The sequence below is a fragment of the Sinocyclocheilus rhinocerous genome, unplaced genomic scaffold (assembly GCF_001515625.1).
Source record: "Sinocyclocheilus rhinocerous isolate Xijiao unplaced genomic scaffold, SAMN03320098_v1.1 scaffold98, whole genome shotgun sequence".
NCBI lineage: Eukaryota > Metazoa > Chordata > Actinopteri > Cypriniformes > Cyprinidae > Sinocyclocheilus > Sinocyclocheilus rhinocerous.
In genome coordinates this window covers 52809-67574 of record NW_015666167.1, presented here as the reverse complement: position 1 = coordinate 67574, position 14766 = coordinate 52809, and the positions used below count along the sequence as shown (strand labels likewise).

At 36.5% G+C, this 14766-nt stretch overlaps 2 protein-coding genes across 10 annotated transcripts in view; one reads left to right on the top strand and one right to left on the bottom strand.

Annotated features, from left to right (window-relative positions):
- Positions 1 to 13353, top strand: part of tbc1d23 (TBC1 domain family, member 23) — a 17906-nt gene extending 4553 nt beyond the window's left edge. Inside the window, exons 2-19 of one of the 3 annotated variants that reach the window (XM_016543015.1) lie at positions 903 to 1017; positions 1507 to 1612; positions 2830 to 3034; positions 3460 to 3583; positions 4350 to 4474; positions 4597 to 4643; positions 4756 to 4859; positions 4981 to 5103; positions 5674 to 5766; positions 5949 to 6119; positions 6231 to 6273; positions 6495 to 6602; positions 7656 to 7782; positions 8292 to 8336; positions 9204 to 9292; positions 10107 to 10242; positions 10783 to 10977; positions 11724 to 13353. In XM_016543015.1, the coding sequence (XP_016398501.1) occupies positions 903 to 1017; positions 1507 to 1612; positions 2830 to 3034; positions 3460 to 3583; positions 4350 to 4474; positions 4597 to 4643; positions 4756 to 4859; positions 4981 to 5103; positions 5674 to 5766; positions 5949 to 6119; positions 6231 to 6273; positions 6495 to 6602; positions 7656 to 7782; positions 8292 to 8336; positions 9204 to 9292; positions 10107 to 10242; positions 10783 to 10977; positions 11724 to 11808 (2041 nt within the window). In that variant the 3' untranslated portion in view covers positions 11809 to 13353. Of the gene's footprint in view, positions 1 to 902; positions 1018 to 1506; positions 1613 to 2829; positions 3035 to 3459; positions 3584 to 4349; positions 4475 to 4596; positions 4644 to 4755; positions 4860 to 4980; positions 5104 to 5673; positions 5767 to 5948; positions 6120 to 6230; positions 6274 to 6494; positions 6603 to 7645; positions 7783 to 8291; positions 8337 to 9203; positions 9293 to 10106; positions 10243 to 10782; positions 10978 to 11723 lie in introns of all 3 variants that reach the window. The other 2 variants (XM_016543014.1, XM_016543016.1) reach the window with 2 other exon arrangements.
- The window catches only part of LOC107731833 (tumor protein 63-like), a 23512-nt gene continuing 21917 nt past the window's right edge, over positions 13172 to 14766 (bottom strand). For 4 of the 7 annotated variants that reach the window (XM_016543017.1, XM_016543020.1, XM_016543018.1 and 1 more), the window contains exon 12: positions 13172 to 14533. In XM_016543017.1, the coding sequence (XP_016398503.1) occupies positions 14231 to 14533 (303 nt within the window). In that variant the 3' untranslated portion in view covers positions 13172 to 14230. The remainder of the gene's footprint in view (positions 14534 to 14766) is intronic. The other 3 variants (XM_016543022.1, XM_016543024.1, XM_016543023.1) reach the window with 3 other exon arrangements.

Below are 14766 nucleotides of genomic sequence, written 5' to 3'. Positions count from 1 at the left end.
ACAAATAAGCCTGGTGTAAACATTAATATGAAAGTCAGTAAACAATCACACAAACTAAAGTATATTGCAGAAATATAAAAACAAATCTGTTGCTTTACCACACTACTTTAGCTAATTCAAAGTCACTGTAATAAACATAGATAAACATGTGGACTGCACTAAACTGTCTGTTAACCTTAGACCAGTGGTTCTCAAACTTTTTTGGTCGCGCCCCCCTTTAAGCCTATAAAAAAAACACCTGCATCACTTGAAACATTGAAAAACAATATGCCTCGTCATATTTTCTGCATTTAGCTTTTAAATGGCCAGCACCTGCCTGGGTCTGTGCGACTTCATTTATGGCTTTTTTCTTCGCTTTCACAAACTGTTTTATTTCTTTTCTTTTTCTGCTGATGGCCCGTGCTCGACTTGAAGCAGCGCTGCTTAGACCGATGGGTGTGTGTCATCAAAGTACTGCGAGAGCTATAAGAGAGCACGGACGTCTCCTTATGCTTTCTTTCGACGTACTTTGATGTCACACCGATCGATCTTCAAGTCGAACACACCTATTTACTCTCGCGTGTCACGTGACCGAGTGTAATCGCAGCCTCTGCGATTGAAAAATCGCGTTTTTTCATATCGCGATATTAGCGCAAATGCAATTAATCATTCAGCCCTATTTTTATAGTATTTTGATTAAATACACACAGCCTTGGTGATAATGAGACTTTTTTCCAATGTAGAATAATGTAGAAATTTACTGTAAAAAAAAATGTTGTTAGTGTTTCGTAGTTCTGTGTAGGTAAAGCAAACCATTTGCATTTACACTTGCATAAGGTTAGAATCTGTCCTTGATTCTAAATGTAGTTTGAGTGATTTGAGCACAGTGCCGTGTGCATTTATTGTGTGTGTGTTTTCTGAAGGACTCATGATCTGGCTGACGCACTTGACTCAGCAGAATGTGATCTGGACAGTAACCAGGATGGTGTTATCCAGGTCCAAAACCTACCCCCACAACAGCGGGCCAAGTTATGGATGGTAGGTATACTATGTGTGTGTGTGTGTGTGCGTGTGTGTTTGTGTGTGTGTTTGAAGATAAAATGGCTTTACTAATCAGCCTGTGTAGCAAAATATTGAATTTCTGGATTATGAAAAAGCTTTGAAAAGATTGTACATGCTGCGTGTTGATGAGAGAGACAGAAAAAGCGTTCATGCTTATGACAGAGTACATAAGAGATCCATGCAGAGCTTTGTTTTAAGGGTTTGCTTTAGAGTCAACGGGTCCCGAAGGGCTTTAGAGAGCCTCTGTATCGATTAGATGGCCATTAAGGAAACTGTAGTAGGCTTAAAGTGTAGGACCCTTTAAATGTACACATCATGGAGATGGCATTAGCTTATATCTCACAGTGTACTTTAGGAGGAACTGCAGTTGCTTTCATTGTGTTCCCTTTCCCATACTTTTTTCCCCCTAATTTTTTCCTAAGTTTTAGTTTCTGGCTCTGACGTTGAACGTGTCTGTGTTAACAGATTGCTTTGAACGTGTCTGGTAAAGGAGATAGTCTGTCCTCATGGGATGGGGCTTTGGACCTACCAGAACAGACGCTCATTCACAGCCGCAGTCAGCAGATCATTGGTGAATAACCTTTGCACACCTCACCTCATTTTCGTTGTGCCATTTATGTGTAGTAATGCACTACACATTTATAGCATATCAGTTCTATGAATGTGGAGTCAGACACTGGTTATTCAAAACATCGTGTGACATTGTGCATTCCACACACATTTACCTGTTGGCAAGACTTTCCGTTTGTTTGTGTACTTATGCAGTTTTAAAACACATTTACTGCAGGTATGAGTTTAATTGTAAAGCATGTCTTGAAACTAAACTAGCAAATTATTTTTGGATCAGGAGTACCTTCCTTATCTGTTAAGACATATTATTTTGATGTAATGCATTTAGGCATTTTGTATAAAGAAGCTTCTTTGGAGAATTTTAGTAATGTGTTTAAAGTCTGCATGAAATTTTAACTGTCATGTAAGGCATGGTACAGATATTATTGTGAATTATTCATTCATGTATATTCATAATATAGGCCTCAATGTATCATAAAATATCATAAGTCAGTCTTCCAGGGAAAGCTACAGATCTCTGGTGACATGCTGGATTTCTCCAGTCATGTAATCTACTTACAGTAGACCACCCCTTCACAATCGACTACAAACTCTCATTCATTTTTGTGTGCAATGCCCACATCTCAAAATCCAATCAGTTTTTCCCCCTGCTTTTTTATGATCTGTTACACTCAAATATATGTCACAATACAGAATGAAAGATCTGCCGCTATTAAAGTTTCATTGCGACTTATATTTTGGATTTTCTGGATAAATTATTTAGTTAGTCATTTAATTAGTTTGTTTTTCCACCTCGGCCTTTCTGTAAAAAATAGATGACATGGCAAGAACAGGGCATCAGGCAATATGCTGCTACTTGTACAAAAGCCGTAGCATACAGTGTTGTGTCATCAGCTTTATAAAAACTCAAAGAGCTCAAATGCAAACTGCCAGCTTTCATTTTCATTTACACTTAAAGAAATAAATAATGCTTTTGACAATTTTTAAATGGATGTACACTGAAATTAAGCCTCATACCAGTATTAAGAAAAAATGGTTCTATTACATGATCAGTCATGTCTTACAAGTTAATAAACCAACAGCACTATCTTGGAAGGATGCTCCCCGAGTCATGATAAATCCCACACATTCCACGCAAGTTCTGTGTGCAAACCCATTATCTTAAACAATATACTAGGGAAAAATATGAAATAATGGGATTTTTTTTTTTGCATATAGATGAGCTAGGGTTACCAGTGGAGGAAGGGCGGGACCTGGTATCAGATGTGGAGTCAGTGATCACCTTTTACTGCAAGTCCAGAAATGTCACCTTTACTCCAGATCTTAGTTGGCCACACATCCTCAAACCACTCCTGGGCTTACAGCTGTCCCGCAAAGACCTCTACAACTGCTTCTACGCCATCATGAATAAATACATCCCACGGTAGGGTGTTCATACGTCTGTGTGTTTTTCTCTACTTTAAAAAATAAATAAATTATAAAACCCCCAAATTACCTCAAAACCAATTTTGAAAAAAAACAAAAACTAGTTTTTTTTTCCAAACTTGGTTTTGAGGTCATTTGATCAAAAGTAAAAAAAATAAAAAATAGATTAATTAATAAATAATAATAATAATTATAATGAAATGTTGCAGATAATGTAGCAATTATGAATCCTTTAAATTATTTAAACTGAAAGAAAGTTTCAGTTTGGTTAAAGGTGGTTAAATGCTGCTGAATGCCACCTCTTCAGAAGTTTTCTGTGGCCAAAAAGGTAAATTGAGACAATGTTAGGTTGGCAGAGGGGGAACATGCAGGCTTTATATATCAGTTTTCTTGATATAGGGTCATATTATTTACCTTTTGCAGAGACTGTGTTGCGAAGGGAAGACCATTTCACCTCTTCAGACTCCTGCTGCAGTACCATGAGCCTGAATTATGCTCATTCCTGGACACAAAAAAGATCACTCCTGACTTCTACGCCATCAACTGGGTCAGTCGATCTCTGGCCTGTTTGAATATTTTATAAAGTATTTGGCTTAGTACAGGGGTGTCCAATCCTGCTCCAACTTGCCACAACACATCTTCCTAGAAGTTTCTAGTACAAGTTATTAAGACCTTGAATAGCTGGTTCAGGTGTGTTTGATTGAGGTTGAAACTTTTATTCTGCAGGACTGTGGCCATCCAGGAGCAGGATTGGAAACCCCTGGCTTAGTATATAAATTATACTTAACTTATACACACTATGGATCAATTCTGAAAAAGTGTTATGGTCATTTTCCTAAAATGAATCAAATAAGGCCGTTTACACTAGTGCGTTTTCGTTTTAAAACAGCGTTTTAAAATGAAAACGATCCTCGTCTGCACTGGCGTTTTTACTGCGTTTCAGAATGGGGAATCTACCTATACATATCTATGGGTACAACAATGAGCATGATGTTATCATTTACACGGTTGTCAAGGATATGCAGAGAGAATGTGGGCAGCCACGCCATCGTTTTCAAAAGTCTCCGTTTGGTCCGTTTACACTGAAAAGCAACCCCGGAGTTTTCAAACTGAAACGGGGTCTGCAGAGTTTTCAAAAGTCTCAGTTTTCGAGGGTTGAAAACGCCGGAGTAGTGTAAACGACAGGCCTAACCGTAGCAAAAGTTATGCGTTTTAAAATGAAAACGCACTAGTGTAAACGTAGCCTAAATTACTTGCAGCTGTATGCTAAAGAATCTTTTTTAAAAAAAAAATTTTTTTATTGTCTCTTGCAGCTGGGCAGTCTCTTTTCTAGCAGCTGTCTCCCTGAGGTGTCACAGGCCTTATGGGATGTTTATCTCCAACAGACTGACCCTTTTCTCATCTTCTTCCTCATGCTCATCATCCTTGTCAATGCCAAGTATGTGACAGTTCAGACTGTTCAGTGAACTTAACTGATTAATGAACTGCACCAAGGCAGTTTTACTTTCCTGTTTATGAGATCAAACAAAAACACGTTTTTCTTTGTTTTCTAATGTCCAGAGATGGCATCTTTATCCATGAAGGAGAAAGCAAAGAGGAAATTATCAGTAAATTCTTTCATGCGTTATTTATTTAAAAAAAAATACATTACAAAAATCTGTTGCATTGTCCTGTATGACCAAAGTGAACAGCTGTAATTCTTTTTTTCCTTTTTCCCAGGTAAGCTGAAGCATTCACCAGAATTCCTAGATGTAGAGGACCTTGAAGACTTGTTTTCTTTAGCACAGTATTACAACAGCAAGACACCTCTATCACTTAGAAAGGTAAGCATTATATCTGTGCTCTTTTGGCTGCATATTACCAACTTCCTCTCAATATGATGCACATCACAATAACAGTTTAGCAGGTATCACATGCTCAATTATCTGGTTTATGTGTGTGCAGGAGAACCATAATTTGTTTGGCAGCAGTCTGGTGGCTCTGAAGGAAGAAGACATGGACCTGAGTCAGGCTCTCTGTTTGCCTGTATCAGTCCCTGAGATCCTGCAAGCCAACCAGCTACAACCTGTGAGTTCCCACTCTCCAAGATAACGGTCCAAGACATCTCCACATCATCTTTCATATTTATTAATGTTGATGATCAGGGCTCAAAATTAAAGGGGTAGTTCACCTAGAATTGTTTTTCATTTACTCGCCCTCATAATCTTTGTAAACCAATAAGACTTTGTTCATGTTCAGTACAAGTGGAGATATTTTTAATGTTATCTCGCTATTCGTCAAAAAGCATTGTAAAAGTAATCCATACAAGTCAAATGGTTTAATACAAGGAGACAAGATTGTTTTAGCACAACAACATTTACAATATTTTAAGTCAAGCACACACTTTTGAGCTTCTGGCCACCATATTTTATGCGCTCAATGTATGTAAATTTCAAATAAAATAAAATAAATTAATAAATAAATAAATAAAAAACTTACAATTTACACTATCCGACCTTGAAAACCAAATCTTTTATGACAAACATATCTTTCTATTTTATGACACCCATGCACAAGGAGTTTCACCATGTGATGCCCTATTTCCAGTGATGTTATTCCTATTTAAATGTATGTTTTTGTGATTTGCATTCTGTTTAGGAGGGCGTGAGGTTTTTTGTAGTCGACTGCCGTCCTGCTGAGCAGTACAATGCTGGTCACCTCTCCACTGCCTTTCACCTGGACTCTGACCTGGTAAGAATTTTTGCAAGCATTTGTTCATAATTGTTCTAATAGAGATTGATTTCCTTTGGATCCACTTTGTTTCCTCAAAAATAAAATTTTTAATATGTGTAGCTGCCTCACAGAGTACACAGCTCTATGCACCTCTGTGTCCTTGACCCGTAAAACTGTAATGATATGGTATTGTTTCACAGATGCTTCATAATCCCTCTGAGTTTGCCCTGTCAGTGAAGTCTCTTCTGGAGGCACAGAAGCAGTCTCTGGAATCAGGCTCTGTGGCAAGCGGAGAGCATCTGTGCTTCATGGGCAGTGGACGTGAAGAAGAGGACATGTACATGAACATGGTGCTTGCCCACTTTCTACAGGTCAGACCTGCATCTGCTGCTACACATTGAATTGTGCGGATTATTATTGAAAGCATTTCACAACTGTTAAGAATGTAAGTGGTAAATCAAATTTTTTTTTTTTTGGTCTAGAAAAATAAAGAGTTTGTGAGCATAGCAAAAGGTGGATTTATGGGTAAGTTCTGTTTTCGGTTGCAAAATTAATAACACTTGATCACCTAAGCATTATACTTGTCTGACCAAATTTGAGACAAAATGCAATCAAATATAAATAATTAAATAAATGTAATGTACTCCGATACAAAAATAATGTGATCAACAGGGTTTACACAGTGACAGCAGCAGTTAAATTGTGCTGATGAAACTGAAACTAATTTATTTTTCTTTAATGCTCAGCATTGCAGCAACACCTGGCAGATATTAATGTTGAAGGGCCGGATAATGTTTATGTTCACTGGATTGTGAGCACCTCAGGATCCCACAGCAGCCTCAGCTCAGCTGACGTGAGTCCTTAGTGTGTGTGTGTGTGTGTGTGTGTGATGCACTTTACATGTATTAAAAGAGTACTACTCCGCATGTAGCCTTCGAACCATGCTTTTGTGGCCCATGTTCTCATCAATTTTCTCAATCCATTTTTAACAGAGGTTCTGTGGGTCTTAAAGCCTTAAAGTCTTAGTTTGTCCTTCCGCAATATAAAGGTTTTAAATCGGAGCAGAAAATCTTAAATTCATAAGTTATTTTGCATGCATTGCAAAAAAAGGAATATCTTTCTCAGTATTTTTGCTTTCCAATGCAAATATCTAAACATCCTAAAATCAAGATAAATTTACTTGAGATGCAAATGTAAAATTAAAAAACTGAAATTATTTCAGTTTATGCTTAAAACAAAAACAAATGTCTTTCAATCGGGTATATGAAAACTTTACTTTTCTGTAAAATGAATTAAAAAGTAAAGGAAATCGGTTGAGGTGTTGCTAATTCAACTCACTGTCTTCACTAAACATTTACATTTAGAGAACATATTGATGTATTGTGTTCCCTTCAATTGATTCCTTAAATTTTCTTTACCTAAAAAGGTCTTAAAGTTGTGAAAGTCTTAAATTTACCTTTATAAAACACTGTTTTAAGTGTATTTTTGGTACCTCTCTGAAGCTTTATCCACCTTATTTTTAATGTGAGAGCAGTGCCATTTTTATCTTGAATGTGCAAGGTGTCCTTTGTCGTTTGCTTACCAGTATTACTAATATTAAACACATTGGTTTGAAGCTCATTGGATTGTTGTACTTTATTCTTCTAGTTATCTATAGTGGATAATGAAGTCTGGCACATTCACAGGAAATATCTTATTTCCGCATTTGAAAAATAAAGTGGATACATGTAGCATATTTCTTACATTTTTTGGGTGGCGTGTAGTGCCATCTTGTGGACATTGTAAGTAAAGCAAGCCATTAAATGCTTCAACTTCCATTGAGATAAGCAAATACCTCTTTAGTTTTGGATTAATTAACTTCCAGTGTTAATTCAGCCCATCTCTTATATTGATACAGGGGGAACTGAACAGCACAGATGGAAAAGGAGTTAAATCGCTTGTCAACAAAATGACCTTTGCACTCAAGTCAAAGTCAGTTAATGTAAAAGAGAAGGTGATCAGCTTCATTGAAAACACTTCCACGCCGGTGGACAGGTGAGCATCTTTAATTGTCTTTGCACAGGACAGACATTCTTTCACATTTTTTCTTTCCAGATATGTCTTCCATTAATTAAAAAAGAAAATTTGAGGGCTGTTTAATGTTCAGGGACCAGTTGCAAAAACTTTTTGCCTCTAGACTGTCTCTGACACACATTTTTATTAAAAAAACAAAAAAAACAACATGAGAAGGTGATCAGCTTCATTGAAAACACTTCCACACCGGTGGACAGGTGAGCATTTTTCATATTCATTGCACTGGACAGGCATTCTTTCACATTTTCCTTTCCAGATATGTTCTTCATTAATTGAAAAAAGAGGGCCAGTTGCAAAAACTTCTAGACTGCCTCTAGATTGTCTTTTTTTTTTCCACCCCTACTTTTATTTGAAAAACAAAAACAAACTTAAATTATATTACGTAGAGGGATTTCTTTAAAGTGATTTATTTTCTGAAGTCTTTCTGTTTTAATCATCCTCCCGACCTATGCCCTGTTATTTCACACTAGAATGTCTTTCAATCTACCCTGGCCAGACAAGGGAATACTGGATCGGTAAGACTTCATTAATGTTTGTCTGTGCGCCACTAGCGTTCATCCAGTTTCTGTAACATGCCCTCTCAAGGTGGCGCTGTCAGCTTTAGCTCATTGTAGGGGTTTTTAAAACCCTTATTAAATGGCACACTCATGTATGCTCTAACACCATATGCATCTGCATCACCTGCATCTATAGTACAGATATCCTTTTCATTCTTTTGAATTTCCTGTTTCCTGCTAAAATTCTTTCGAGAATGCCGTCGGAGTAGAGTAACATTCTAGAAATTTCTACTTTGTCATCCACTACCAGACATTCACACGCATGTGTAGTAGAATTCACAAACACCACTCGGAATGGTGGAAGCTGTGAACCACAGGTCTTGTCACTTTCTGACAGTGCTGGCTGTTTTGACCTCTAAACATTTGCCACTTTGTGCCTGTCTTTGTTTTACGCCAGCAGTTTCTGTCTCCGCAGTCTGAAGTCTGATCTCTGCTGTCTGGGTCCTCTTATATGTTCTTAACTTGTGTGGAGAGAGACCACAGTCCTTCATTGTTTTTATACAGATTTGATCACAGCTGTGGAAGACTGGGGCAGTTGTGATTAAATGTTAAAGTAAAATGGACTCAAAACATTCACTTTTGTGAAGTGCCTGGCCTTCCACACTGTGATTCTCATCTCTGGTAAAATGCAAACTTGTTAACTTGCCTTTCTTCCAACTAACAGTACTCACCTTTCTAATCCTAGAGGACACCTCATCTCACTGCCATGCTCTTAGAATGCCTGTATTAAGACAAGGAAAACAATGTTGGTGTGAAGGACATACCTTTATTCTTCTAGTGGGTCTTGTAAGTGCATATGGTGCTTTTTTCTTATATATCCTTCAGGCACATAAGCAGCAGTGATCGGGTGGGGAAGCCATACAGGGGTGTGAAGCCTGTCTTCAGCATTGGTGATGAGGAAGAGTATGATACAGGTAAATACACAAATTTAACCAGCCTGGAGAACTCGACTTGCAATTTCCTGCAGAGTTGGCTTATACACACTTGCTCCAGTGGTGTTATCGTTATATATAACAGTTACTTATTTATTTATTTATTTTTTGGTAATTGAAATGAAGCTGTAATAAAATATAAATATTAGATGAAAAACTTAAACTTGCGAAACTTAAATGAATAAATAGAAATGTTGCTGTGGCAAATAACAGAAATAAGCTTAAGTTGAAGTAGTAAACTAAAACTACGTTAAAGCTAAGCAGAAATATAAAAGTCAAAAGCCGATTTAAAAAACAAACAAAAATAAAATAATATTTAAAAATATGAATGAATACTACTATATAATAAATGCTAAAATAACACTGATCTGAACCAGTTAATCAAGGTCTTCGTGGTTTAGGTGCAGAGGCAAGTTTGAGTATCCTTGTCTGATATAATTAAGATAATATATTCAAAACACTTCTGTTTTATTTATTCACTTCTGTTTACATTTAATTTTAGAATTTTGTTAAAAAAAAATTAATAAAAAAAAAATTAAAATGTGGTCGTTAAGTTTTGGTGTAAACTTTTGGTCACAATTGTTGTTCAAAAGCCTTTTTTTCTTTTTTTGGAACAAAAGTAGAAATTAAAAGAAAAAAGGTGACCACTTTCACCTTAAAAAAAAAAAAAAAGAATCCCATATACTAGATTCATATAACTAGATATTTAGAAATTCAGCATTGGTACACTCCATCATCTCATCTGTGTCTCTGTGTTTTTATTCAATGCTTTTCTTATTTCCTTCCCTCTTTTCAGATGAGATTGACAGCTCATCAATATCAGATGATGACAGGAAAGAGATTGTCAATATTCAGACTTGGATCAACAAACCAGATGTGAAGCACCATATTCCATGCAATGAAGTTAAGGAGACTGGACACATGTTCCCAAGGTGAAGCTACCTGTCTGAACATGCAACATGGAATTAGCCCTCCAAGAATTCCACTGAAAAAATAAAAATAAAAATAATTAAAATTAATAAAAATAATTAACATAAGTTATATTTTATGTTAGCCAATGTAGTCAGTAAAATAATACTGTTGCATGTGAAAAACTGTTATGTTATGATACTTCCGCCCATCAGATACTGGGTCATCCCAGATGGTGGGTTGAGTATCCACCTTTTTCTTTAACGCGGAAGTAAGCCTATGGGCAAGACTTCCGGTTCATTAGCCGCTATAGGGAAATAACAAGAATAACAACGTGCAGTAAACGGTAAAACTGTTTGCACTTTTAGCATAATTAAGATAATACATTAAAATAATATGGTAAGACACACCAATTTTCAATATCAAGCAGCAAAACAAAGTGGTTTGTACAGCTAAAAATAGCTGGAAGCTAGACCCATAGAATTTACAGATGGCGGCGCCCATTTTTACGGGAAGAAAAAGATGGATAGTGGTGGGTAATTCTATTGTTTTATCTTCCACAGCCATCTGCTGATCACTGCAACACACATGTACTGTTTGAGAGAGATCGCTGCCCGGAAAGGTTTTGCTTACATCCAATCCAGGCAGGCCCTAAACTCTGTGGTGAAGATCACCTCCAAGAAGAAGCATCCAGAACTTATCACTTTTAAGTTTGGCAACAACAATGCTGCAGGAGTGGAGATAGTGGCTGTGGAGAGGTATGGTAACTGACATCGGGACACCATTGTATTTTTTTATTTTTAACTTAATTTCACATTATCTCCTAGTCTCTGTATAAAATAACCAGTGTTATTTTAGTATCAAATTAAATTAGCTCTTGATTTATGCATTTCAGTTGTCATTTTAATTTGTTTTTACAAGGTTCTCATTAGCAAGCATTAGTCAATGCATTAACCATAATTAACTATGAGTAATACATTAGTTACAGTATTAAGTCATTTGTTATTATTAGTTAATAAAAATAGAACTGTTAATTGTTCATGTTAGCTCAGGTCCATTAAATTCTTTTAACACAGCAATTGTAAATATACCCTTTCCTTTTATTTATTCCTTTTTTTTTTTTGTTGTTGTTGTTGTTGTTTAGACATGGTTAAATTAATAAATGCTCAAAGTATTTTCATTGTTTGTTTTGACTAATGTTGAAAACTAATGGAACGCTAATGTAAAGCGTTACATTTCTATGGCAAATTGTATCATGTGCTTGTAATTTTTAGTTTTTTTCAGTGCACAAAAATATATTTAATAGTTTGTTAACTCTAAATCGCTAATAGCTTAACAGTACATACAGATATTTGTACTTTCGATTAAAAACTCAAAATTAAACTCATTGATTTTTCAGTTAAAATTATAATGCTTTACACTTCCTTACTTTTTACTTATTTTACTTATTTTAGTCTTATTTTAGTTAACTTTATTCTGATATTTCTTGTTTTATTTTCTGAAGGTATTTAATTCCAAATGCCGGTGACGCCACTAAAGTCATCAAACAGCAAATCATGAACGTTTTGGATGCTATGGAGAGCTCTTAATGACCGAGACATCAGAGATGCTGCACTCTGGTCATCCAGGAGACAACCACAGCTCCAACCAAAACCGCCTGAAGGGGAAGGAGGGAGTAGAGCATTCCCACACTGTTTTTCGTCATCATCCCCCCCCCACCTCCTCCCTGGGCAACACTGAGGTGGAGTTCTGTCATGACTCTTTGGGCACGTTGCCATCATGATTGACAGGAGTTCTAAAACTTTGGGCTTGGAGATGTCAATATGAGAAATGGTTATTTTGTTCATTTTGCTTCGTGATTATGATTTCTGTTTTGAGAACCTGACCTAATTAAGCAAGTTCGATTTATTATCTCTCCTTTATCTGTCTCGAGCCTTAATGAGCTATAGCTTTTTATATGAGTCAAACTGCTCCTCTGGATGAGAATACGGTTGTGGAACCTCAATCAAGGAACTTCATTGCTCTTTATCTGCTTCAGTGTTTGAAGTCACTAATTCTTTAGCCATTTGAAGATGTAAACATCATATATTGCTGCATACTTATGTAACTGAGAAGGGTTTGATGTATTTATCAGAGCAGTGTTTTTAGAGCAAACAGATTCACCAGGAGCCTCATCACAGGCATCGAGGTGAATAACTATACTTCATTTTCATATTTGGAAAGTATTCTGCCCTACAGGATGCTGCTTGTACAAGTGGTTACACCAGTGTGACACATGAATACTTCCATACAACTCTGCTTCCATACACCTCTGTGCTGATTGACTAAAACTCCCTGAAATGATTAGAACCTTTTGTCAGTTTCTGGTTCCATACAATTGTTTTGTGATCGCAGCTTTCAAGATTAAAGGGAACTGGTTTGTGAGACAGTTAAAAGTTAAATGGGTCTTCTCTAAGCCAATGGCCAAGTTTACCAGATAATGTATTGAGAATCTGAAGTTTAGGATGCCTATCAGCTTCTATTGGAAATAGCTATTGAGTAATACAAGTATTAAGGTTGAAGCACTAAAGAAAAAATGGCTTGTGAAATCCAGTAGCCATCAAAACTATATGTATACGCAAGTCAAGTGAATGTAAGGAAAACTAAAGGTAACGTTAAGATTAAGGGAGGGGGATACATAACATTTTTGAAACTAGCCCTGTCAGTTTGTCACACTATGCAAGTTCTAAAAATTTAATTTGAAAGTCTTAAAAGAGAATAAGATTTCCTTACGTCCCGGACATGAAAGGATATTAAGAGGATCATGTTCCCAATGCTAAACTTTTGAACCTTTCTGTTAAACCACAGAATGCTATTGATATCTCATATTTAAATAAATCAAAATGAGGTCCACCATATCTGACTATTCTGTTTAAATAAAACGATTGTTTTTGTACAACAATACAATCAATGTATTTGTCAATATTTGTTTTATTTTGTTTATATCAAAATAAGTACACTGCAAAATATTTACAATAATTCCTTAATAGTTTGATAAAGAATTGTTTACTCAGTTGTCACATGAAAGCGTAATAAAAAATCTGTACAATATTGCCACAACAGGCTAATAACAAGTATCAAGTGAAGTGGAAATTTGTTTAAAAAAATACTGAAGCCACATTACATTGCCAATGTATCAATGTAAGTCACTTTTATACTTTTAGAGGCCAGTAAACAGCATGTCTATGGATTACCACAACTGTCAGAAGCATTCAATACTTACACACTGCAATGCATTAGTATCAAGAGTGTTTGCAACAAATAAAAGATACAAAGAAGGGTTTACAGTATTACATAAAGGCTACATGACAACATCAGTCTTACACCATGGATGAATAACACTTTCTGTGAGAATAAAGAAAAGAACCATGTGCGATTTGAAATACATACAATCAAAGCTGACATACGGCAACATTTAAAAAAAAAAAAAGACATTGTTCAACCGCAAGGAATGACCGTCACAAAGAATACAATTAACACTAAAGCTCCCGCTGGGAGGAAAAGGAAAACAAACAAAAAAACAGAAATATACCCTTGGCCATGTAACAAAAAAGAAACCCCAAAAGTTCAGTGTGTATTTTGCAAGTAGTAACAATATGTTAGCATTTCTTAAGTGCTTTGTCTCAAGAAACAGTAAGAACGACAATTTAGCAAAGCACCATTTCCCCTCAGCTACAGCTGTTTGCGTTCAATAAAGGGGCTTGAAATGACAACCAGAGCTAAATCCACCAGAAGAAAAATGAAACCATAAAGGACTTTAAGTGCATTTTATCTGCCTATTTAAGTTTAAGTGAACTAGATTATGAGGCTCACAGTTTTTTTAAATCATCACTTGCAGAGGAAAACTGTGAAACGATCTGGACCAACACCAAGTGTGTTAATATAAAACAGCGCATGAGTGTGTGTGTGCAGTAAATGTGCACTGTTGACATTGTATGTATGTGTATTATTGTGAACTGTGATGTACTACGTTCATTCTCCCTCCTCCTTGATACGCTGTTGCTTGTTGCGGCGAGAATCTGGAGCCAGGTCAAAAGAGAAATCGGTCCAGTCGTCTCGTGGAGGAAATGAAATGGTCTGACGAAGAGTGAAACGCACTGCATCGATCACACGTTCGCCTCTGGCTTCGGTAGAGCCCACGCTGACGGTGGATGTCCCGCTAGAGGTGCGCAAGATGTGGGGAGGTGGAGAAAACTCCATGGTCTGTCGATACTCCATGATTCCTTTCCAGATGATGTGCTGGAATTCTGTGGGAATCTTCAGCCTGGACAAGTCCTGTGGATAGATATACCACAGAGCTCATGAATACAGTAGCCACTGCTCTGATCTCTCTGTCAACCCAGACACACTAGATCGCATATTTTGATATGGATCCCTTGCAGTGAATGGGTGCCGTCAGAATGAGAGTTCAAAACATCACAGTAAGCCAAAAATTATCCACACAACTCGTTGACGAAATAAGGTTTTGTGAAGTGAAAAGCTGCTTGTTTGTAAAAAAATAAAAAATA